The sequence below is a fragment of the Lepidochelys kempii genome, chromosome 1, assembly GCF_965140265.1.
Source record: "Lepidochelys kempii isolate rLepKem1 chromosome 1, rLepKem1.hap2, whole genome shotgun sequence".
In the NCBI taxonomy this organism is placed as follows: domain Eukaryota; kingdom Metazoa; phylum Chordata; order Testudines; family Cheloniidae; genus Lepidochelys; species Lepidochelys kempii.
This window is the reverse complement of record NC_133256.1, coordinates 15768823-15794220: the sequence shown is the minus strand read 5'-3', so window position 1 is coordinate 15794220 and position 25398 is coordinate 15768823. Positions and strand designations below refer to the sequence as shown.

The following is a 25398-nucleotide window of genomic DNA, read 5'->3' as shown; positions in this document are numbered from 1 at the left end:
AACAGCCAGTTTCCAAGTATCATCCATCTGGAAACTGGACAGTTCTCTGAGGGATAACATGTCCTTCCTCTATTAAGAGGTTCAGTAGAATCCTCTTAAAGTAGGCACAGATCGGTCTTCATGTAACAATTAAGTAATCATCCTGATGATCAGAGGCTCAGATGAATACATTGTGCTGGGAGGTCTTTGTTATTTTTTTCTTTTTTCTTGAATTGCCTTAAAAAGAAGTAAGGTATGCGGAATCAAAATATTTTAAAATGATCTAAAGGCCATTAAACAGCCATAATTTAGTGGAGAAGATGCCTGATATGAACAAAGGACCACACAGTGGAAGTTTATGCCACACAAACATCATTTTACAGCTGTTAAGCTACTGGCCCTACTCCACCATAAAAAAAAAAAGCAAGCTATTGAACAAATTTAACCCTTGGATCAAACTACATGGGAGTGAAATGAGAGGCTCTGGTATAGCTGGGGAAATGGAAGCAGGCAAAGGTTTCAAGCTGGAAATAGAAGGGACCAGAAATAAGTAAAATCGGAAAATTGAAAACAAAACTGTGAACAGGCAATGTTTTTAGTGAGAGACAGTGTGGGCCAGTGGCTAGAGCACAAAACTGGGATTTCAAAGGGCTGCATTCTTTTCCTGGCTGATGTGCTGTGTGCCCATCTTCTGTGCTCTATAGGTGTTTATGCTGCACTCATTCCTGTGGTATCTGAGCTCCTTCCAGTCGTGCACTGAGCAACGTGACAATGCCTCTGTCACCTGTCGTTTGTTCTCTCATCCTGTCTCCTGGATGTTGGTTTGGTAGGGGCTTGTGTTTAAATATACACATTGCTATGTATCCACATGAGAGAAGGCAAGGTCAAAGCAGCACACCTGGGACTTGCAGCAAAAAGTAGGGCAGCTGGGGAAGGTCCTTAGCTCATGGGGGGAATTTGTTCCACAGTTACAGACAGTCCCCGAAGAAGCTCTAGCTCCTGCGTGGATGAGCTTTATTCTTATCGTGGAGTGTCACAGCCCAGGGGTCTTGAACACAGCCCTGCAAGGGCCATGGGCACAGCCCCATTCCAGTCCTCCACCCTGCTAGCAATAGTTTAGCTCAGGCCCCGAAGCCCAGCCCCAGTGTGAGGCTCCACCCCGAGGTCTGATTGGCAGACTCCCAGAGTGGCTGATTGGCCCGCTGGCCCTACTGAAGCCAGCAGCAGGAAAAGGAAGCGGTGTGTACAACTAGGCTTCACTCTGCTATGGAGTGTTCGCATGCATCTTGTGCTTCCTGCTACCCCTGCTATCTGCTCCCTGCTCCCGCTTCCCTGGTTTGAATTACTAGGATTCTGACCCAGATTGACTTGTGGTTCCACACTTTGTCTCCAGCCTTGGACCCCCTGGTATCCTGACCTGTCCTCACTGTAGTTCCTATCTCCGGTTTGTCTCCTGCCTCTGATCTCCTGCTATCCCAACCCAGCTGACTCTTGACTCCTGTCCTGTCACTGAGGACTCTGGCTCTGAATACCAGGAGCTGGCTGTGGCAGAGAGTTCCACTGTGCCAGAGAGGCCAAGTTGTCAATCCTGGTCTTTATCCTAGAGCTTTGGGCAAGTCACTTCACCCCACTCTTTCCCTTCCCATCTCTCCCAGACACGACGAAGTTGGGGTGCTCTAAGAAAACCTAAGGTAGCTAAATCTGAACAGTAATAACCTCCAGCCCCATGAAACAACCAGATAAATTAACTGTTCAACACACCGGGCCAAACCTAAAAAGGCAGCATATGATACTGCTCTTTAACACTTCAGAGAGGCTTCGTTCAAGCAGGCTACATTACACCAGTGAAATACTCAAAGCAAAGGCCCTCGCCTAGAAAACACAGTCTGAATGCTCACACGGTGGAAACAGATACTGAAGCCACAAGGCACAATGGAAACTCAAGAAATAACTTTGCAAAGAATGTAACGGGGGAGAAATTGAAACAGAAGTTCCTTGACTTTGTTGTACAAAATACAAAGAAGTAGGAGAAAGATCCCTCCTCAGCCTATCAGAAAGAATGATTCCCACAAACAGACCAGCAGGAAAACTGTATCACCTCTGCTTGCTATGGACACTTCACTCACGATGGACACAATGGGCAAAATTCAGAGCCTAAGGGCTTGATCCAGCTCCACTGAAGTTAGTGGAAAAACTCACCCCAAAGTTCAAAGGGAATTAAATCAGGCCTGGAATAAGCACAAAGGAATCTCACTTATATTCCCTCTGTGTTTGGCCCATTATCCATCTAGCCTGATCCCATTAAGCCAATGGAAGGGCTCCCATTGACATTCAGTGGGGTTTAGAGCAGACTCTAAAGCATCAAAGCCTTTGCTTTTATGATACTTCAATGCAGGCATCGTTTTCCCTTCCAAGGACAATTGACACAAGGCATTAGTTCCCACTAGACCTGTAAAATCTGATAAATTGCTCTTTAGCTGGTGGGGACAAAATGTAACTTAAAGGAATTTGACTAGGAGGAGTACAGTGTAGTAGCCATGGTGATGAGCATTATGAATGCCGAGCTAGATTAGGTTACACAGAAACTGCAAACCGCTCCTTCTGTAAAAATATCAACAGACTTGAAGAGGAGCTCTGTGTAAGCACAAAAGCTTGTCTTTTTCACCAACAGAAGTTGGTCTGAAAAAAGATACTACCTCACCCACCTTGTCTCTCTAATATCCTGGGACCGACACAGCTACAACAACACTGCAATAAACTGATTTGTAAGAATAAATGAAAAGGAGTACTTGTGGCACCTTAGAGACTAACCAATTTATCTGAGCATGAGCTTTCGTGAGCTACATGAAGTGATGAAGTGAAGCTCACGAAAGCTTATGCTCAAATAAATTGGTTAGTCTCTAAGGTGCCACAAGTACTTCTTTTCTTTTTGCGAATACAGACTAACACGGCTGCTACTCTGAAAAGAATAAATGAGATTCACATGCAGGGCCATGTTCTCTTTGTATGAGTAGATAGCAGGTTTTACCAACAATCTGAGGTTGTGTTCAAATTGATTGCAGGGGGCTTTGGATGGGTTTGTCCATTGATAAGATACAGAACAAAGTAGTGGAGAAGTTGTAATGGGTTTGACATCAGTGATGATGAGAAATTCTCTTTCTAGTGCTGCCGTATCTCACGCTAGTTGGTGTTTTTAATTAAAGCCTCAGGTCTGGGAGTCAAATGATTATGTGAGAACCTCAGCTTTCTTCTTCTTCTTCTTCAAGAACCCAAATGTATTGGGTTTTTTAAAAATCTTTTAAAAAAGAATGTCATGGTTTGGGGGGGGGGGCTGAGTCATGATTTTTGAATGCTTAGGGTACACCAGAATTCTGGACTCAGCTCTGCTTCTGTTTCTCCATGTACTACATGGGGATAATAATCCCCCAGTATAGTGGTGTGAGACCTATGGCTCTTCAGTGCTAAGTATTATTACCCAGAAGCTAATGGAGTGTTCTCTTCATGGAGCTAGGCTAAAGGGATAAATGTTTGCAAGTATAGAAAGCTGTTGTAGGGGACAGTGGCGTGTTGTCTTGTTACTATAGAACCACAGAAATAGGAGATAAAAAAGAGCTATTCGGTTTTTTCTGTAATGGTTGCAGATGGGGCGTGCATACACATATCTATATATTTAGTTCCTCTAATAGCAGTCATGGCAAAGAGAAGATTGTGATTTTTTCCAAGCTTAATTGAAATCTGAAAGCCAGCCTGGTGTGCTGTGTATTGCTAAACAATTCGCTGCTCCACTGCATTTGTAAGATTGTACTGTGCCTGGTTTCCTGGCATCGACAGCCAGTTTGAGAATTAGCGCAAAACTAATTAGGTTACAAATCTTGGAGAAGCAAACAAAGGCTATTTATAAGTCTTTATAAGAAGACAAGTGAAAATCTGATTGTTCAGAGAAATGTCTGCAGAGGTTTCTCTTTCTTAACTGGGTCACTGAATTCTCACAGAGCTAGTCTAAATACCAGAACAGTCCTTCCAGAATGCACTACAATAGTGACCAGAATGAAGTGGACACAGTACGTGCTATTCTGAGATGTACAGTGTGTATGTGCGCCACTGTCCTCTGCTGGATGAAATCAGCACTGCTGAGTCCTGTACTGCTATAACAGCTAAGGAAGACCCTCCTTTCCTTGCTTCTGGAGAAGACAATCTGAATTCTATACCAGCTGATGCTATCAGTTTCTAAGTCACTGCCTGATAAGGGCTGGCTCACAGCACATCTCCTATAACTGACATCATCTCCAGTGTACTGAGTGATGTTTTTGCCTTTATTATTAATTATTATTATTATTTATTTATAGCTACAGTACAATCATTATTCATGATTCATTATCAGCAAAGACAAGACTGGGTCCCTGGCCTGAATTGCTTCCAATATAAGTGACATGGACACAACTTTCTTATCAGTGGGGTGTTGATAAATGAAAGCTGATGTAATTCAAGTGTGAAGTATTATTATCTATTATGAATACACAGCCATGTAGGGTTGTGGCCATAGTTTCCTTTTGCTGGGATAACACGACAGCTGCCAAAGCAAATACTATTCCAGACTGGTTTTCGATGTACCTCTCCTGTTTTCTCATGATGCTGGTACCAGTTCTGCCCTGGCAATATTTAGATACCAGCATGATTAGGTTCCTCTATCATTCTAAGATAGACAGACTATATACAACCTAGTGCCTGTCCTCCAATTAAAACTTCTGCTTCCTTTCTCTTACTCTTGTTTTCGCTGGCTGCATGTAATTGGGTTAGATCAGTAGCGGCCAAGGTGCAGAGAATTCTATCATGCACACTATAATCACCCTCATCATTTATATGGCTATGTAGCCTACTACAGGTCCCAGCAAGTGATGTTCCATCTCAATAGGTCACTCAGATCAGAAGCATTGCATGATCAGAGCTGTAGTTTCCATCCCTGTATTAAAGATGACGGTGGCTGCAATCTCCTCCATGTTATGGAAATTAGGTTCAACCTTTGGGCTCCTGGCAAGCCACCAAAGTGGCCCTTGGTTGGACAAGTTTTGGGTACCAGCAGGGTCAAATTTATTTGAAATCTTTAGAGCGAGATTCTGCCACCCAGTACGTATGGTAATTAATATCTTACCTCAGGCCCTGGGCTAGGCCTTTGGTGCTGGAGGACTTGAGTTCAATCCGTGCAGATGATGCATTGTGTCTGCAGCATGGCCAATCCCAAGCATTCAAAAATCATGAGATTGGTTTAAAATTATGAATTTTTTTAAATAATAAATTTGGGATTCTTTTTATTTGCCTGTTGGCTTCTGAGCCATTAAGGTTCACATTTTCAAGCTTTTCTCCATAACCATGAGGGCTAAAAATTAACTTTTTTAAAAATGAGAGCTGAGATTACTATGACTCCAAGAGCTGGGGCTTTAAAAAAGAGCCACCAAATATCACAAGGCAGCACTGGGGCTGTCCAGAATGCATGTGGTCATGGGCTTTGTTATGTATGTGCCTATATTTTTTTCTTTTAGCCTGTTAAACAAAATATTTTGGGTGAGTTTGTGTTCACTGCCTGTGGTTTTTATAGATAAAACTGACATTTATTCAACAAAAAAGTATGTGAACCTCAGGAACAAAATGAAAACAATTCTACTTAGCTTGGCAAATGGTCAGCGAGCTATCTGCAATAAACCATTTATCAACAAATGCAGCTTTGTCAATGCAATGCAAGTTTGACACCAAGTTTATCTCTCACAAACACGTTTCTTCTCCTTCATGCATGTATGATGTAAATGGTTTTAATGCAACTGATTGAAGAGGAAGAGATAGATTTTCAGGCGGTGTAAACTCACAGAGTTCCAATAAAGTCAAGGGAGCTGCATCAGTTTATACCAGTCAAGAATCTGGCCCAACATTTTCCTACACGCATGAATACTAACAGAGACAGGTGTCAGGATGTGTACCTCCAGGGGAAGAACACACTCAGAAAGGTTTAATACAGATTTGTTACAGAACAGAATTCACAGCTGGTTAAGTCTCTGAAACTCCCAAGGAGGCATGGTCTCAAACTGGGACATGGATCCAAACACCCCTGAACCTTAGGGAAGTTCAAACTTAGAGCCTGGATTCTCTCCTGCACCACAATCCACTCAGTGTAAGTGAGGGAGAGGAGACCATCACTGAGCTGGTTATGGCTCCCTGATTCTCTGGGACAATCCACACCAGCTCCAGGCTAGGTTACAGCAGTCTATGACCTACTGTAACCTATGTCAGCTGGCAATGGTCTAGTTGGAGATGCTGAAGCATACCATGCGCTAATCAGATCCATACCCCCTCCTTTCCCAATATGCCCATGCATTGGAGCTGACTGAGACCTCCCCCCATGCAACAAAAATTCTCAGCTGTCCAGATCCAGCCAGAGCAGCACAAAGAGGTCAGAGCAGCCTGACCGAGATCTGAACTCCACAGCTGGAGTGTATCTCTGTAATGAGCCAAACCAAAACCCTCCATCTGCCCTGGATCTGGAGTTAGACATTGCAGCTTGAGCCTAACTCTACTTCCAAGCATGGTGACTCCACACACAGGCCAGACTGAATGGTGCTGAGCATCTACTGGTGCTGACTGACTCCATGAGAGCTGAGTTCACCACATTGTAAGATCATAGCATACAATCTTAAGGAGGAGCCAGAAATCAATTATTTCCTCTCCTGAAGTGCTTTTCTTAATGCCGTGACATTTTATAATAGCAACAGGATACAGAAGTATGTGGGGATAGCACTGGACAAACTTCAGAAGGTCTATCTCTGGATGAAATCTATGGTCTGTGTTATGTAGATCAGACTAGAGGATCACAATCATCCCATCTGGGTTTAAATTCTGTTAATCGTAATATTTAGCACTTATTTTGCATGTTCAAAGTGACATACAAAGATGAGCAAATCCACCTTCCCAGAACTCCTGTGAGCTGGATAAAGCAGGATTATTATTCCCCTCTCACAGAAAGGGGAAACTGAGGCACAGAGAGGGTAAGTGACCTGCCCAAGACCACAGAGGGAATCAGGATTTGGATTTAGGAGTCCTCAAACTGGGCTGCAGCCATGAGATCACACTGCTTCTCATGGATTTTATTTAGCTGGGATGAGCACCCAGCGCTTAGAGGAACTCTATACAAAGCAACAGTGTCTGCAAAATTGGGCTGGAATCAGATGAGCTCTTGCTGGACTGGGGGACTTCCGTACTGCCTCCCCAGAAAGACTATTGTTTACAGCCACAATTTAGCCCTGCTAGAAAACACTAAATATAAGTAATCCTGTCAGGCATCCTCCAAGCCCAAGCAGCAGGCTGCACACCGGTCTCTTCAGAGCATGTTTCACAAGATTGCTTCAGAGCTAACGTGACAGCCTAGTTTTGTTTTGGGGTTTTTAAATTCCAGCTCGGGTCACAGATTAATTCCTGCTCTCTGCCTCCAGCAGCCGGGCCAATATGCATGCTGCAAACACATGTGCTTCTTGGCAAAAGGCATATGATCTGAAAACCAGCCCTTCAAACGTGTCTCACTCAGCCAGCACTTTCCTACATACAAAACAGGTGTTTGCTTAGGGGAGGAAAATATTGGAGGCGGCAAAATGTTCATTACGTGAGCGATCGGGGGGTCATGAGTCACATTTATTTTCCAGTTTGCCTAGGGCACCATAAATCCCCAGAGGCTGTTCAGGGAAGTAGCCTTGACAGGGATGGTTCTTTGAGAACCAGTAACATTTTCTTTGCTACGGAATTGGATATATTTCAGGAAACAGAAGATTTTGCAAACAAGTGAAGCTTGGATTCTCCACAGATCTTCCTGGCACGATTCCCGATATTAAAAAACAGCAGCTTCACGTTGGCTTTGTTTGCCTCTCAAATACTGGCATTTAAACATGCATGCGATAGGCAGCTCTCTGACGCATACCCTGCTACTGTAAAGCCTCGATAGAATGCATCTCGGAGATGTCTAAGAAAGGCAGCCTCCCTGGGGCATTGTGTCCAAAGGGAATGCGATGCTTTTGCATTACTGAAATGTGTTTCATCGTGATTATTGCTGCTAATGTCTTCCCGCAGATCACTTGGCACCGAGAGTATGACTATGTTGCAGTCACAGGGTGTGAGTGTAGATTGTGTAGACGTACCCTAGCTAACTTCAACCTAGCTAGCGTGGGCAGCGGAGCAGTGAAGCCGTGGTACCATGGACTTCAGCACAGGCTAGCACCCAAGTAACTACCTAGGGTTCTGGGCAGGCTTGTCCATGAGTGGCAGACACCATGATTGCAGTGTAGACATAGCCAGAGAGAACAAGACATTCATGGGGCACTTAGCTGAATGGAGCAGTGAGATCAAGGACTTCCTAAATTCTAGTCCTGACTTGGAAACCTTCCGTGGTCTTTGGCAAGTCACTTGGGGCCCCATTGTGTGATGAGCGAGGCAGGACCTCTCAGGATCAACCCATAACCACTCTGTCAGATAACTTACGTCTCCCAGTTCAATCGCACTGCCTGCCCAATGCTGCCATGTGTTCCCTGGTGCAGTTTTAAGGGACTCGCGTGGTGGGGAATGCTGGCCAGTGGGGTCTCTGTATTCTCGGAGGGATAAGACTGTTTCTCTTTGGTCCTCAGGCGTGGAAGAAACGTTGGTTCCTCCTGCGCAGTGGTCGGATGAGCGGCGACCCGGACGTCCTGGAATACTACAAGAATGACCACTCCAAGAAGCCTCTGCGTGTGATCAACCTCAACTTCTGTGAGCAGGTGGACGCAGGGCTGACTTTCAACAAGAAGGAGCTGCAGGACAGCTACGTCTTCGACATCAAGACCAGCGACAGGACTTTCTACCTGGTGGCCGAGACAGAGGAGGACATGAACAAGTGGGTTCGCAGTATCTGCCAGATCTGTGGCTTCAACCAGTCTGAGGAGAATGCAGGTACAGTGAGAGTTATGTCTGGAATATGAAATACGGCCTCACATGTCAGACTGTGCTCTAGAAAGGAGGCTAGACCCAAACTCTTCCCCTTGGGAATCCAGCTTCTCTGTTAGATTGGAGTGTGAGTTAGAGGGCTTGAGCCCTGTTTCTGTTCCCACTGATGTCAATGGGAGCAGGAACGGACCTTTTAATTTCAAAATGGGAAGTTTTCTCCAGTGTTCCCCACCCCAGGAGTTCCATATTCCTCCCAGCCCTCCAGCACTTCTCTGACTTCCACAGCATGGCAGCAAGCACTGATCCTGCCTGCTCCCTAATTAATTCTCCCTGTAGCTTTCTGTCTTCCATACTTTCCCCAACACTGAAGCTTGTTCAGCTTGCCATTTCCAGGAGCTGATGTTGGTCATTTCTTCAGTGGCAGAGTAATGGATGGTCTTGTGGTTAAAGGCACTGACTTGGGATTCTTGAGATTGAAGTGCTCTGCCACAGGCTTCCCAGGTCACCTTAGGCAAGTCACAGAATCACTCTCCATGCTTCAGTTCCCATCAGAAAGGCACTTCCATACCATGGTGACCTTATAAAACCATAGATAGCTAGGATGTAACTGACAGCATGGTTTTGAGAAGTCAGGGAGGTTTAATGGTTTAAGTCAGATGAGATGTAACGAAACAGGTAGTTCAGAATGGCATGCAGTAGAACACACCATTTGTAAGATTTTTGCTTTCCCATCTTTCTACCTCTCTGTCCAATGTTTGAGCCTTCTCAGGTGTATTTTCTACATTCTCAGTCATTGTCAGCAGTCTCTTCAAGGGCTTTGGGACTTGGCAGTGGGACGTCCTCTCCTTCAAAGGTTTCGTTTAGCTGATTGACATGGGTGGGATCAAATGGAGGAGGCAGGTTGATGGGGGAAGATTCTCCAAGAAACACTGTGTCCTGTCCACATCACAAAACCCACCTCTGCAGTTGGCAGACTTAGCCAAGGAGTGATTGGGTCAAGGGGAATCAGTTACTTACCCATCCCTAAACATGGTACCTGTCGGACCCAGGCGAGACACTGGCAGCAGTTGACAGGTAAAAACTGGTGTTGTTCTGTGTAACAGGAGAGTCACATTTGATTCACCAGCACTAAAGGCATACTCAGATGCACACAATGCATCCGATGAAGTGAGCTGTAGCTCACGAAAGCTTATGCTCAAATAAATTGGTTAGTCTCTAAGGCGCCACTAGTACTTCTTTTCTTTTTACAATACTGTTGTTTTCTGGTTTGTGCCAGTGTTGCTGGTTTTCTCTGAGTTGCCCAGAGAGCGTCTACACAGACCTGCAGTGACAGCAGAGCCCCTGTCAGTGTTTCCCGCATGTCCTCGCTGAGCAGGGATGTTTCTTTTCAGTGTCACATGGCACAACATCTGTTGCATGGTGAAAACATGCCACAAAACCCTTCAGGTTCCCAAACAATGCAGGCAGCTAAAAGGGCAATGTAAGCCAGGCTGGAAGAAAGGCAGTGCGGTCTGGAAAGGGGCACAGGCTGAGATACTCTGGCAGCAGCCAGGGGGTTTCTGCGAGTGTCTCCCAATTCCATTATTATTTATGATATCTGCTGTTGTCCCCTGCACGGTGAATGCCTTTTGGGTACATATCTAACCCTGACCTAAGGACATTTGGGGAGCCCTAATATAACAATCAACTTCTGGCCCATATCTTGGGGTACAGTGGCAGCCAGGATTGTTGAACCAGCTAAACCAAAGAGCAGCAGGCAGATGAATTTCAGAGACGATGCTGCCTTGAGTCCACTGCCAGTGATTATAGATTAAGGACAGTGGTCCCCAAACTGTGGGTGCGCCCCCCTAGGGGGGCATGGAGGAATATTTAGGGGAGCACAGCAGGGCCTGAGCCAGCCCCCACAGGCAATGGAGAGGGAGCCCTGCTCAGCCCCCAGCCTCAGCCCGCACCCACAGCCCTGGATTCCAGCCCTGGCCCCAGCCTCGGCCCCCGGCTGCGGCTCCACTCCCGGCCTCAGCCCCGCCCCCAGTTGCAGCCCCAGTTTCAGCTCCCAGGCAGGGCACAGACAGGGATAAGGTGGGGTGCGACAAGAAAAGTTTGGGGACCACTTCCCTGTCAGGATGTCACAGATCTGCAGGATTGGTGCTATGCCCCAGCTTCTAAACAGTCTCTTGGAGGAACCCCAAGTGTGGCAGAACCCAAGGGATCCCACTCTTCCGAATCATAGAATATCAGGGTTGGAAGGGACCTCAGGAGGTCATCTAGTCCAACCCCCTGCTCAAAGCAGGACCAATCCCCAATTAAATCATCCCAGCCAGGGCTTTGTCAAGCCTGACCTTAAAAACTTCTGAGGAAGGAGATTCTACCACCTCCCTAGGTAACGCATTCCAGTGTTTCACCACCCTCCTAGTGAAAAAGTTTTTCCTAATGTCCAATCTAAACCTCCCCCACTGCAACTTGAGACCACTATTCCTCGTTCTGTCATCTGCTACCACTGAGAATAGTCTAGAACCATCCTCTTTGGAACCACCTCTCAGGTAGTTGAAAGCAGCTATCAAATCCCTCCTCATTCTTCTCTTCTGCAGACTAAACAATCCCAGTTCCCTCAGCCTCTCCTCATAAGTCATGTGTTCCAGACCCCTAATAATTTTTGTTGCCCTTCACTGGACTCTCTCCAATTTTTCCACATCCTTCTTGTAGTGTGGGGCCCAAAACTGGACACAGTACTCCAGATGAGGCCTCACCAATGTCGAATAGAGGGGAACGATCACATCCCTCGATCTGCTGGCTATGCCCCTACTTATACATCCCAAAATGCCACTGGCCTTCTTGGCAACAAGGGCACACTGTTGACTCATATCCAGCTTCTCGTCCACTGTTCCTTCAGAGTAGGTCCCGCAGCCTCACCACCTCCTCTCCTCAAGCCTCTGGCCCCAGCACGCCTGCTTCACACCTTCAGTTCTGCCCCATGAGTCCAACTGAGCTGGACGCCTGGCAGAGACATGTCCACTCCTGAGAGACTAATGTGCCTCAGCAAGCGTTTGCACTGACATCTCAGCAGCATTTTCGAAACAGAGTAGGATGTATTAGTCAACTGGCCCACAACACTGGAAGCCCTTAGGTTAGCACAGAGACATTGAAGTTAAAGCATAGGCCATTCTGGTCAAGCCAAAGCAATTCACCAGCCAAGCTGAGGTGAATTCCATGTCAGGCTCGCGCTCTCTCTCTGACCTCCTTAGTCAGTCTCAGGAGACAGCCACCAGCCTCTTTCAGAAATCAATTCTTTATTCCCTGCCGGTCACTTCCCGGTCCTGTGCGTTCATGCTGAGTTCACAACCCCAGCTGAGAGGTGGGGAAAAGCCCCTTCCTCTGGGTCACTGATTGCTAGGTGTGTCAATGTTCTGGCTATTGGGGTTTCCAATGGTCTTCTTGCATTTTCCATGGCTATGGGTTGGCCTCAGCTAGTCCTCTTACTGACCCATTCAGCCTGCTCAGACAGCTGGGTGACACGCACGCACCTGAGGCCATGGCTACATCGATGCACCTGCGCCGTTCTAAACTCTCTAGTATAGCCGCTCTAAGCCAACAGGAGAGAACTCTCCCATCAGCTGAATTAATCCATCCCCAAAGAGCGGCGGTACCTATGTCGGCGGAAGAATCTCTCCCACCAACATAGCGCTGTCCACACCAGCGCTTAGGTCAGAGTGACTTATGTCACTCAGGAGGGTGGCTTATTCATACGCCTGAGTGACATAAGTTATACGGACATACGTGGTAGTGTAGACATACTCTATGTCGCTTGGTCTGCCCTGAGAGCAGACTTAATCCTGTTTCCCCCCAGGTAGCAATGCAAAGTATAGGGGGAAAGTGAGGTACACATAAGCTTCATAAAAATATTACCAAAAATTTCCACTTTGTCCCACAGGAATCATGAAACCACCACCTTATCCTCTTTTAAATCCTCCTTAAAACCTACCTCTATTGTGATGACTACATTATCACTCCCCTATGGCATTATGTAAGCAAGTGGTGAGTTGAGACCACTGTTTTTCTGTAAAACTGTTTAATTGTTACCTCATCGTTTTCATGCCTCACCCCCCCCCCCACACACACACACCATTTGTCCTTTCTTTCCACCTCATGCATCCTATCTGATACAGAGATTGTAAGGTCTCCAGAGCAAGGACTATCTTCTTTACTACATGTCTAGCACAAGGAGGCCCTGATGGTTACTTGGGCTTCATAGACGCTATCGTAATAATGCAACCAATAATAGTATCTAACTTTAATTCATTTTGGTCAATAATGGAGCAGCTGCAATCTGCACAAACTAAAACCCTGCCAAAAGGTTGTCAGGCAGGATAGCAAACAAAGCGTCACAAGAGCACAAACCCAACCTTCAGCGGCTGACGCATGAAACAGGATGTCACCTTGGCAATGATTGTGTATGAGTGGTATAAAGAACCCTCGATAATCTTGCAAACATAAATTTACAAAGAAAGTTTAGGCTAAATAAATTTCATCCCCATCTGATGATAATTTCATGGCCATCAGGATTCAGGCAGACACCTGTTTCAAGAGCTAGAGCAGACCCGATCACAGGAGCTGCTGTTTTGCTTGCATTAAGCTGGAAGAAATTTTATTGCAGCCAGAGTTTTTCTATTTAGCAAAACAAGCCAGAGATAGCAGAATCAATACTGGACTTAAGCGAAATATAAGTCTGGATATCATAGTGAAAAACAAGCCTGTGCTTACGAATAAACTCACCCCCAAGGGAGCACAAGGAGTGTTAAACTGCAGAGGTCCACGAGTAGGTCCCTGAAGGACCCTGGAGTGACATCAGCAGAAGAGGAACAAAAATCCCTTCTTGACACAAAATAGCTATTGGTGAATGCTGTAGGAAAGGAAGCCATTCAATGGAGTGCTAGGCTGCCAAGCACAATTTCTGAGTCAGTCTTAAAAAGGGCTCTGATGGTCTGCAGTGTCAACCTCAGCTGACACATCCCAATGCGTTAGAAAAGAGATGTTCAAATTCAGATTGCACCATGGAATTATTCAGAGCTTCCACTAAAGCTGCATTGGTGCTATTAAAAAAAACAAAATAAACCCCAGACTGCACCTGGTAATCACCACACCTGCTAACTGAAAGCCAGTGCACAATGATCCCCTGGCTATTTGGAGCCAAGTTCTGGTTTTGAGCTCTTCCATCTCTGCCCATGGACCTGGGCCCTTCACTCCAGAAGAACACAGAATTTGCATCACAATAGGTCATTGAATGCAATGCAACACTGTGATGTGCAAGCTTTATGATGCTCATCCCAGTCTCAGGCCTGATTAATCCATCCTAGAGCACAATCAAACCCATACCAAATTTACCCTACTTAATGATGAGCTGACATACAGTGAGAACTGTTACAGCGCACAGTTCGCGAGACAGCAGAGATTTAGGGGGAGGAAGACAGTACAGTTCTATTTTTGCTACACTCACTCTGTGTAGCACATTAGCTCCATTTGTTGCACTGATTGATGGTACAGAGAGGTCATGGGACTTACCAAAGGCCATAGAAAAGTCTGATCCCAACTGGAAATAACCCAGGTCTCCTGGTTCCCAACCTTGTGTCCCATCCAGTAGAACAAACAGCCTTCCCTGACCACACCTCCGCCACCTCCTCCATCTCTGCTACAGACCCTGATTTATGTAGCACTGGAAGTAAGCTGAAATCCTCCTCTGGGCTCAGACAGTGCTCGCTGATACAGAACAAATCCTGATCATTAATCCGATTGACTAGCAGCAGAACCCTTGGAGATGATGAGTAAATCACGATTCAATGGGTGGGAATGTTAGCTAGTGGTTAGATCACAGCATTGGGAGTGTCCTGGATCTCTTCCACTTCTCTAATGCACTCAGTGACATTGGGCAGGTCATCTGACCTCTCTGGCCCTCAGTTTGACACACTCGTGAAATTATTATTATCTGTTCTGCCACAGTGTCTAGGGTCCCTGCCAGGGACCCCGGGAGACTCTCCTTAACCTAGGTCAAAATCATTTCACCATATTTTCAGTTGGTGTAAATGGGTGTAGCCAAAGGCCAAGACCCTGGAGTTTTGCTGATTTTTGCTAGCTGCTGATCTGGTCCAATGGGGCTTAACTTAGGGTCATCAGGGTCTTGCAATAATTTGCACACACACCAAGATACTTAAAGTACAATTCCCCTTGTGGGGTCTTGCTTATTAAGTCTGTTCTAAATACAGGCAGTTTGGGCCCTCACACCCAGATGCTTCCTCTCCTATTTCAGGATTCCCACAGCTCTCCTGATTAGTGCCTATGTTGTGATTAAGGCAAGGGTTCCTCTCCTTGGTTCAGAAGTCCCACCACTCTCCTGCTTGAGGCCTGTGCTGTGACTAGGACCAGCTTCCCCCAGCCCACTTGTAGCCAGTTTCCAGCTCTACTTCACAGTACGCCTCTTCTTCCCCTCGGTTCAGAGGGCTCACAGTCCTCCTTCTGGGGCCAGGCAGGCATCCTCCTCTCTGAGCTGTCCGCCCTCACTCCTCCTTTGCCTCTCTGGAGGCTTCTCCTTTATTATCAGGCCACAACTGGTTTAGCCACATAACTTACCTGTCATTTGGCTGTGACAGTTTTCCCCAGGCAGGCTGAATGAGGCATAGATAGGGCTGGACCCAATGAGGTCAGTCACCCTGCGACAGTTCCCTTTCTCATTTTATGGGGTATGTGCGTGCACAGTCAGCATGTGTGGGATGCCACAGGAGGTGTTTTGGAGCATGGAATAATACCATTTGTTGTACATTTTATGGTAAGGGTTCTTGGTTTTCACTCCATACCTATGCTGGTACTTTTTAGACTATACCGCCCTCCTTTATGTGAAAGTCATTCATTGCTATACTTCAGTAGGACTCCCAGGGACACTTGGACATGGCCTGCTGAAGAAATACAAGCTCATTGTTATTTTATTCTATTTCTAACCATCTGTATTTCCCTTGCCCCAGTGGGCAGGCAGCCTGATCTCAGCTGTGAACTGTACTTTCTCATGTGTTCTGTTTGTTGGGAGGGGTGGGGGGGAGTCTTGCTAAAGATATTTCTTGTGTCATTAACCCTCTTTAGGATCACATGAGGGCTCCATCCAAAACCCAGCCAAGTTGTATTCTGCATATATGGGGGGATGCAAGTGCCTAGTTTAATTTTCTTTGAATATGTATCTGGAGATCTAACTTATTCACTTTTTATAAGTGGCCATGAGTATGCATGATACTGTATGGTGAGAGAGACTGGACCAGTGCAGAGCACTGACCTAGGACTTGGGAAACCTGGGTACTATTCCCAGACCTGGTACCGATTTACTGTGTGACTTTGGACAAGTAACTTTGCCTTCCTCTGCCTCTGTTTCAATTCCTGCCTCTTGCCTATTTAGATAGTAGGAGACAGTTGTTCCCTCAATGTATTTGTACAGTGCGTAGTGCAAGGAGGCCTGGATCTCAGATCGGGTCTTTCAGCTCTACTGTAATATAAACCATAACAATAATAATAAAAACATCTGATGAAGTGAGCTGTAGCTCACGAAAGCTCATGCTCAAATAAATTGGTTAGTCTCTAAGGTGCCACAAGTCCTCCTTTTCTTTTTGCGAATACAGACTAACACGGCTGTTCCTCTGAAACCAATAATAATACATTAATGGAAGGAGATACGGTTCCTACCCCAAGTCTAAGGATCAGATTCCAGGAGAGAAAAAGTAGGGGTTTGGGAGATTAAGATTAATTTTTGACATTAGTCTGAATTTAGGAGCAGTGACCTCTCCCGGTCAGTTTTAATAATGAAGTAACACAATTAAAGAGAGTTGGAGGGGTTTTACATGTGATTTTATTTCTTGACCACATTGTCCTGTCATCTGTTGATGTCCTTTTCCCAAACCCTCCGACTTGTGACATTCCACTGGTTTTATTGCAGAGACTGTGGCAACACTAGGAATAAAAGGCCAGGCACACCAAGAACTAGTCTGAATGAACCCGGGTTTTCTGCCTTGTGTTATCTTTTCAGAAGGGCACATGCCTGGGTTTCTCCCCCTGCTCTGCATGCAACAGCAAGTACTGCTGAGATGAGGTTGGGAGAGAGATGGAAGGCTCCCAAGTTACCTACGATCCCGACACTAAAGCTTCAGTGTTAACGTCATGGCATTTTGAATTAAAGGTCAGCTCAATCACTCGAAGAACTCTCTGTGCTTTTATTGTCTCACTGAACATCACAGCCAGAAACTAACATTCACTTTTCATGGGGAGACTGAGTGTCTTTTGCTGGCACTGCTGGGAACAAGGAGACGATTAATGGGGAGAGAGTTGGCCTGTGAAAGCAATAGTGTCCAGCCCTCAAGCTGTCCCATTGAAATCGATGAGCAAAGTTCACTCCCATGGGCAGGGCTTGTAGGATCGGGCTCTTGGGCAGCACAGCATCTGAAGCCATTTCTGTCCAGGTGAGACAGGTTGTTAACAGAAATGCAACAGCAGCTCTTTTGTCTAAAAGAACTCATGGGCACTCACAGGCAGGCTGAAGACCACAGCCTGCAGCCATTCAGAATCAATGGCAAAGCTCCCACTGACTCCAAGGAGAGCTAGTCTGAGTCACTGAGGAAGGTCTGATGCCAGAGCACAGTGCAGGGCTCTGCCTTAAGCTGGTCCTCCAGCTCAAAGGGCAGGGCATTCCGATCAAGGAGAGCCGAGAATACCGGACTCTTCTTGTTGGGCTGTGTCTCCTCACAACACCATGGTCTTAGCTACGTACAGATGTAACCTAAAAATGTCAGGAGCTGTTTCTGCTCTGAAAAATTAAGAAGTTTTCAGTCCCACTGTGCATTAAACTAAAAGTTTTGGTAGCTTCCTGCTCTAGCATCCCCAGCAGAAATTACTGTCTCTCTCTCCTTCCTTCTTGTCTGTATGATCTGGAAGCTGGATGCTCTTCTTCTTAGGAGTTTCTGCGAGGGCCTGTGAGATTATCTTGAATAAACCCATGGCTGTTTCCAGCTGGATATGGTATTCTTCACTGGCTGTCCCATAGCAGCGTATGGAAACAGCCGCTGTAGCCCAGTCCGAGTGGGCTGCATTTCACCAATGGGCTAGGCAGAGAGAGAGAGCGCATGCGTAAGTCACTTTCCCTCTCTATGCTAATGTTCAGTGTTACCAAGTTTCCTCACAGTATTTGGTGACTTTTCTAAAGCCTCCAGCTCCCAGAGGCATGTGATTGTGTGAGACTCTAAGCTTTGACTAAAAAAGGAAGTATGTCTCTAGCCCTCATGGTTGCAGAGTAAAGGCTGAAAAATGTGACCCCTAATGGCTGAAACCAGATGGTCTATAACAATGATCCCAAATATATTGTAGGGTAAATCTCACACACGTGAATTCTGAGGTCCTAACTCCTGATTTTTGAGCAATCTGGGTTGGCAATACTGAGGGCTGCATAATGATAATAGCTGGCTCCTCACCTGCCATTGCGCTGAGCAGACGCTGACTGGCACTCGCTGAGTTCTTATGTAGCCAGTGTGGGCAGCCTCTGATGGGCAATGACTAGTAGGGGTTAAGCGATACTAATTCAGTTACAAGCCCCACACAGGCTACATGAGCTCCTCACAGTTTCTCCCACAAACACCTTTGCTCTTTCTCCCAAACTGCCCCTTATACATAGGGCGGTCTCCCAGTCTGTGCTAACCACCCCCTCATCCTCTTTCCAAGTCCTCACACCTCACCTCTGCCTCGACACGTGCGGGAAACTGCTGTCTGGTAAAAGCCTAGTAGGTGACAAACCCTAATTACTGAACCTGATTGGCTAAGAATTACAAACACGGCCAGTCTGTGCTAATTCATCTTTGCCGACTCACCCACTTGTTTGTCTCATCCGCCTCCTCGGTCTTGTCTTTCAGACTGTACGCTCTGGGAGGCAGGGATTGTCATTTAGCTCAGTGGGGTTGTATTATGAATGTTAACTAATAATAATGGTGATGAAGATATCTTTGCAAATGAGTCTTGAGATGAGACAGGGAATAGATACAGCTAAGAGATCCAGGAAGACTCGTCCAGAAGAGCACAGAGGATGCATGGAGGGACCACAAGCAGGCTGCTGTTAGCAGAGCAGAAGGAGGGGTGTGAAGTAGGTGGGACAAGGTTGGTAGAAGGTTTCAGAATCCGGGAGAGGTTTGAACATTTCAATGGATGGAGACGGAGCCTCCTCTGTTTTCCATTTATAGCCTCCCTTGAATACCTGACGGTCAGTGCCTTCAGAAATGCCACCCTCATACCTAACCCATATGAAAGAAAGCAGCTTCCGAGGGGTTCTGGGAAGGACAGCAGTGACAGGAAGAAAAATAACTCCCGCGGAGTCCTTGCTCTGTTGCTGCTGTTGCCTCTCGTGCGGCCAAGCTAAATTCAAATGCTGGGGAAACATTAACAGCTGCAGTGAAGTCCAACTACTTCCTTGCTTTTGTGCCTGGCACATGTTCATTTCTTTTCATGCTCGCACTCATGATGCAGGGCACTGGGTGATATGAGATGCGTGGTTTGAAGGGTGGTGGCCAAGGGTAGATTACATACACAGCAGATTACGGCCTGTTTTTCAAAAGGGAGCAGAACAAGTGGACATGGAAAAATGCGTATGGTCCCATTGTGTCCCTATCATTATTTGGTCACCTGGGTGCAAGTACATTTACCCAGCTGGCATGCCCGCATTGGGGACCTGCAGACTAGTAATACATGCTTTGGTAAGTGCCACGAGCCTCCTTGCATTGTTTGCAGTTGCAGCACTGTGCCCGTGTTTGAATGTTCGGCTCTTATTGTCAAGGGCCTTTTGGCAGACGAAAGAGTAAAGGCCAAAGATTTTCACACTTAGAACCTAGCTTCGTATTTAGACACCTAAATAAAATCGGCCTGACTTTCTGGGGCATGGAGCATCACAATTTCCATTGATTTATAGCATTGTCAATGGAAGCTGGCTTCAGCTTGCTTCGCAGGTGCACAGCACCTCTGAAAATCAGCCCACTTCCATTTAGACGCCAGTGATTGGCTGACTTCTTCCCCTTTTGTATCATATATACCATGCACCAGTATAACGCAGCCTCTTTACCTACCTTCTTTGTAATCTGTCTCCCTTTACCAGTCAACACTTCCAGCTGCTAAGTTAAGTGGAGATCACTCTTCTGAACATTCCAAAGATCAGATTTGGGGGGAGAGGGGAGGAATTTGTGAATTTTGGATCTAGCTTTGGCTATAAAACATCCCCAAAATTTGGGGGGTGTTCCAATATGGATGTTTGAGTCAAGCCCCTCCTGGCTCTCTAACATGTACTAGGTTTTCCTAGTAATGGGGACAGCTGTGGTCTCCACATTGATTCTGGTAGAGCAAGTGTTTGGGTTGCATTTCTGATACAGGCGTGACCCAGAGTCCATTGAAACAGACAACAGAAAGACACCCACTGATTCTGGTAGGCTTTGGATCAGGTTCTTAGCTGACTGCCTAAGGATGTAAGAAATGTAGCCAAACTCTAAAAATCTAAGTCTCAGAGTTCAAAATCATTACTTGAAGTTATGCTGTCCCTTTAAATTTGTTGTAAACTTTGCTGACCCTGAGTTTCCTGAGTCACAAACAGCGAGTTATTTTAAGATCTTAGCACCGTTCAGTTTCATTTCAGTGTAAACAATACCAGAGATGGAACAGTTTTTGGCACAAAGGAGCTGCTTAAGTATATTGAAGTGCCATTGCTCGTTTGGTTTTCCCTTCAGGGATTAGATAGTTCAGGTGCTAAATGAGTCACAACACTGAAAAGCAGAGAGCGCCACAAACAAGTGCGGTTTTCCCCCTGAAAAAAAGAAACAGTGAATATCGGTATTATTGTTTATTTATAATACCATAGCTCCTATGATCTGTGCTGTTCCAACACAGAAGAAAGTGACACTCCCTGTTCCCTTGCAATCTACAGGAGAGAACAGGTGGATGCAGACAGATGGGGGAATAAAAGGGAAACAATAAGATAATATTGATTAGCATGATAGGCAACGGTCTCAGTGCGTCAACAGCCTAGCCGTTGTCAAGGTTTTGGCATACTAGCCCTCAGAGCCTTTCTAACCTTTCAGCATCACTTTGATATACATTTCCTTTGCGTTCCGGAGAGGGATTCGCTTGACGGGATTTGGGCAGGCTGTTCTGAGAAGCATCCTGTTTATAATCTGGGCACTGCACAGTCCAGCACTCTGATACTCTGTGGAGAGGCTCTTTATTTTTGCTGCTCAGACCCTTACATTAGCACCTCCTCACAACAATTTATTTCTATGGCCCTGACTGGAAGCAAAGTGTATTCTAGCAAACTTGACCGTTTATATTTTTCCATGAAAAGAGAAATAGGCCCAGTATGCTGTGCTCAGATCTGGAATCCAATTTCCCCAGAGTTTAGTGGGTGTTTGGAGCTGGGGTTGTGGTTTGGGATCATCTCTAGTTAAATAGCTCCAAGAATCGCCAGTCTCAGTAAACCGAGACGCAAAATTGCCAACTCTTGCAATTTTGAGCATGAGTCTTGCAATGTGATAGAACCTCAGAGTTACGAACACCAGAGTCACAAACTGACCAGTCAACCACACCCCTCATTTGGAACCGGAAGTATGTAGTCAGGCAGCAGCAGAGACAAAAAACAACAACAAAACAAATGCAGTAGAGTACTGTGTTAAATATAAACTACTAAAAATAAAGGGAAAGTTTAAAAAAAGATTTGACAAGGTAAGGAGACTGTTTCTGTGCTTGTTTCATTTAAATTAAGATGGTTAAAAGCAGCATTTTTCTTCTGAATGGTAAAGTTTCAAAGCTATATTTAGTCAATGTTCAGTTCTAATGTTTTGTTCAGAGATATGAACATTTCAGAGTTACGAACAACCTCCATTCCTAAGGTGTTCGTAACTCTGAGGTTCTATTGTATTAGTCTTGTGGATTCTCAGCTGGTGTAAGCTGCCATAGTTTCATTACACCAGCTGAGGTTCTCCCCTGTGGTGTTCTTAAAGCCTCAGCTCCTGGAGTCATGTTGTTATATCAGGAGAGAGTCATAGATTTTAAGGCCTGAAGAGACCATTATGATCAACTAGTCTGACCCCCCTTCATACATTTCTTTTTTTAAAAAAAAGTAAGTTTCTAACTCTCCTGGTTGCAGAGAAAACTTGAAATCATGAATCATAAAGGCTCAGAAACAAGAAAGCAAATAAAAAGAACCCCAGGTATATGTTTTAATCACATGATTTGGCTTAAAAATCATGATTTTGGGGACTCATGACCTTGAATGGTTGGAGCTGACAATACTGGGACAGGATGATGTGGGATTTAATTATAATTTTTTAATGGAATGTCAAAAAATCAGGGAGTGGAGGTGGATAATATAAGTTTTGTAGGGTGGAAAGCCGTACCTTGAAGGGCCAGATCTCCACTGGTATGAACTGCCAAATTAATACAAAGCTCTGGGCCAAATATTTTAGGTTTAGTCAGTGATGGAGGAGAGGGGAATGGAATGGCCTTATTGCCCTTACTCATCAGTATTACTCAGAAGGGCTGCTCTACTCCATCACATACAGTCTATATATCTACACAGTGAACACATATTTGATAGTGGGCTCTTTAATGTAGCACACCAAAGTATAGGAAGATACAATGGCTGGACGCTGATGCTAGACAAATTCAGACGAAATAAGGTGTACATTTTTAACAGTGAGGGTAACTAATCATTGGAACAATTTACAAAGGGTAGTGGTAGATTCTCCATCACTGGCAATTTTTAAATCAAGATTGGATGTTTTTCTAAAAGACCTGCTCTAGTTCAACCAGGAATTATTTCAGGGAAGTTCTCTGGCCTGTGTTACACAGATGTCACAGCAGTCCTTCCTGGCCTTATAATCTATTAATCTTCAATGGTCCAGGGATCTGGACATGAGGGAGTAGGGGGAAGGAAACAAGGAGATGGAATAAATCAGGTGGAAAAAGGGTTTAACTCTAACAGAGGGTTTGACTCTTTGCATGGACCACTCACCAGATCACAGGAAGAGCTACATTTGGGGAGTTCGTATTGGGTTACATCTTGTGACAGACTGACAATATCTTGCAATATTCTGAAAGAACTTTATGGAATTAAGTTTAACATCTTTGGGTCCATTGTATTAAAAACACAGTTGTGTATGTGTTACTGTATATATGTACCTTCTCTAGGAGACTGGCTAATGCAATCTCTGGAAGGTATTAGGAACTTCAGAGTTATTGTTCCAAAAAGTCCTTTAAAGTGGATTTCCTAGGAAGTATTTAGGGAATGCAAATGACCCTCTTCCCAGACCTGAAGAAGAGCTCTGTGTAAGCTCGAAAGTTTGTCTCTCTCACCAACAGAATCATAGAACCATAGGGTTAGAAGGGAACGCAAGTGGCATTTAGTTTAACCCCCTGCCAAGATGCAGACTTGAATGTGTCACAGTTCAGGGCAACTGCACTTGTATTGAAGTAGGTCCAATAAAAGATATTTCCTCACCCACCGTGTCCCTCTCTAAATTCTCCTTTCTGAAGCTATGCCCTGGAGAGGAAAACCCATTGTCTACCACTTATCTGCTCTGGGAAACTCCAGATCAAAGACCCCTGAACCATGTAAAGGGTGGCCTAAACCTGTGATGAGCATTCTTATTCTAAGCTGAAGCTATGATGAACTTGTAACCACCAGGAATCCCCCTTTGGGTAGGGGTTTGAGGGGCTGCCCCTACCAGAATCCACATTAAGGTTAGGGTGATCTCTGGTAAATTTATTAGCATGCACGTAGGTTCTTTTAGGGTTTTAATTTTTTTTGGTAGTGCTTTTCCCCTTAAGAATAAAGTAGGCTTGCTTAGAAAGACCTAATTGTGGGTGATTACACTGTTACTTGTCTTTGAGGAGAGAAACCAGCAGGTGCCCAAAGGGAAACCTGTCTGTGCTGGGAATAACACAGCGAAGGCAGGGAACTGTGCAGCCTGGAAATACTCCAGTCAGAAGGGAGCAGGACGCGGGTCTTCACTCAAGAGAGGCAACAGCTGGGGAGCTGGAAGCCTGAGAATGGGGGCCATTGCTGGACCACTGAGGGGAAATACAGGTGCAGTTTCCCTGAACTGTGACACTTTAAAGGCTGCAGACAGACTCCTGCAAGATGTGTACATAGGACTCCCACCCAGTTTTGCAGACAAAGACGTTTCTTATCAAATGCAAATAATAAGAGAGGCTACCAAGGGGAAGGCAAACTTATGCTCCACATTTAAAAAAACCCAACCAATCCTCAAATCCTCCTTCACTCTCACAAGGCCTTAGGGATATTGGGAGTTAGTTACATCAGGGACCATTTTGCCCCCAGGTGCCCCAGAATTGGGTGGGGAAGGCAGAAAAGTGGCTTAAAGACGTCTTTCTCACCCTGCCTTCCTCTGAGTATAAAGTTGGTGCTGGTGAGAATTGGACCCATGAGGTGAAATCCTGGCCTTATTGGCCAAGTTCCCATTGAGTTCAGTGAGGCCAGGGACTCAGCTGCTATGTTTAAGGTCAGGACAGATTTTCTATGGAAATGTTTTTGTTTTAACTGGAAAAAAAACTTGAAGTCTGAGAGCTTTGTTCATTTGAAAAAAAAAATCAGTTACCAAGATTGCTTGGTAACGGCAGTTCCACTAAGGCTGGGAAGCAGCATTCACCTGTATTTCAGATCTGCCCAGAATTCACCCACCTAGAACCGGTGCAAAGATCTTCAGCACATTTTTTGAAAAATCTGTTATTTCCGAGCTTTGCATTGTCTTTTCTTCTCACAAGCTCTTTGCATGTCAGTACTTAACTGACCATGGGAAAGGGAGAGAGGCGACACTATCAGTCTAAGATCAAACAACCAAAACCATACCAGTCTTTTGAAGCTAAAACAGCTGATAGACGTTTAGCACCAGAACTGGAAAAGCAGCACTGCCTGTACAAAGACCAGAGTGAGAGGCACTTTGGGAATAATCCAGCTCGTACAAAACTCACATTCCAGTTCCCCTTTATTTCTTTCCATAAGGACGGATCCCCTAGTACCCAGAGCCTGTCTGCATCTCACGATGATATACCGCTCCCCTGGAGTCAGGCCTATCAAGAGAAAATTGGGGACATGGTAGATCATGGTTGCTGGGGCCCCACCTCCGTCCAGTTCACTTTATTTACACAGATGTTTCAGATATTTTTGAGGGCCCTGAGTTGGGGGCCTGAGTACAATTGTCCCCCGCCCGTACCCACCTCCCCGCTTCCCCTCTCTTGTCAGCCCTGAAGTGACCTTGACAAGGAAGGAACAGCTTCTACCACTATGGGAAGATGGCTCTTATGCACTGGATCCCTCCCATTCCACCTTGGCCCCCTCCCATCATGACACTGGCTTCTGGCTCCCTCTACAATGTTCCTGTATTCAGTCTTCATGAATCCATCTCTCTC

The 25398-nt window shown here is 45.5% G+C and overlaps 1 protein-coding gene across 5 annotated transcripts in view; it reads left to right on the top strand.

Annotated features, from left to right (window-relative positions):
* Positions 1-25398, top strand: part of GAB2 (GRB2 associated binding protein 2) — a 179983-nt gene that overhangs the window by 101987 nt on the left and 52598 nt on the right. For 4 of the 5 annotated variants that reach the window (XM_073335669.1, XM_073335690.1, XM_073335685.1 and 1 more), the window contains one exon: positions 8634-8934. In XM_073335669.1, the coding sequence (XP_073191770.1) occupies positions 8634-8934 (301 nt within the window). Of the gene's footprint in view, positions 1-8086; positions 8126-8633; positions 8935-25398 lie in introns of those variants that run through there. The other variant, XM_073335677.1, reaches the window with a different exon arrangement.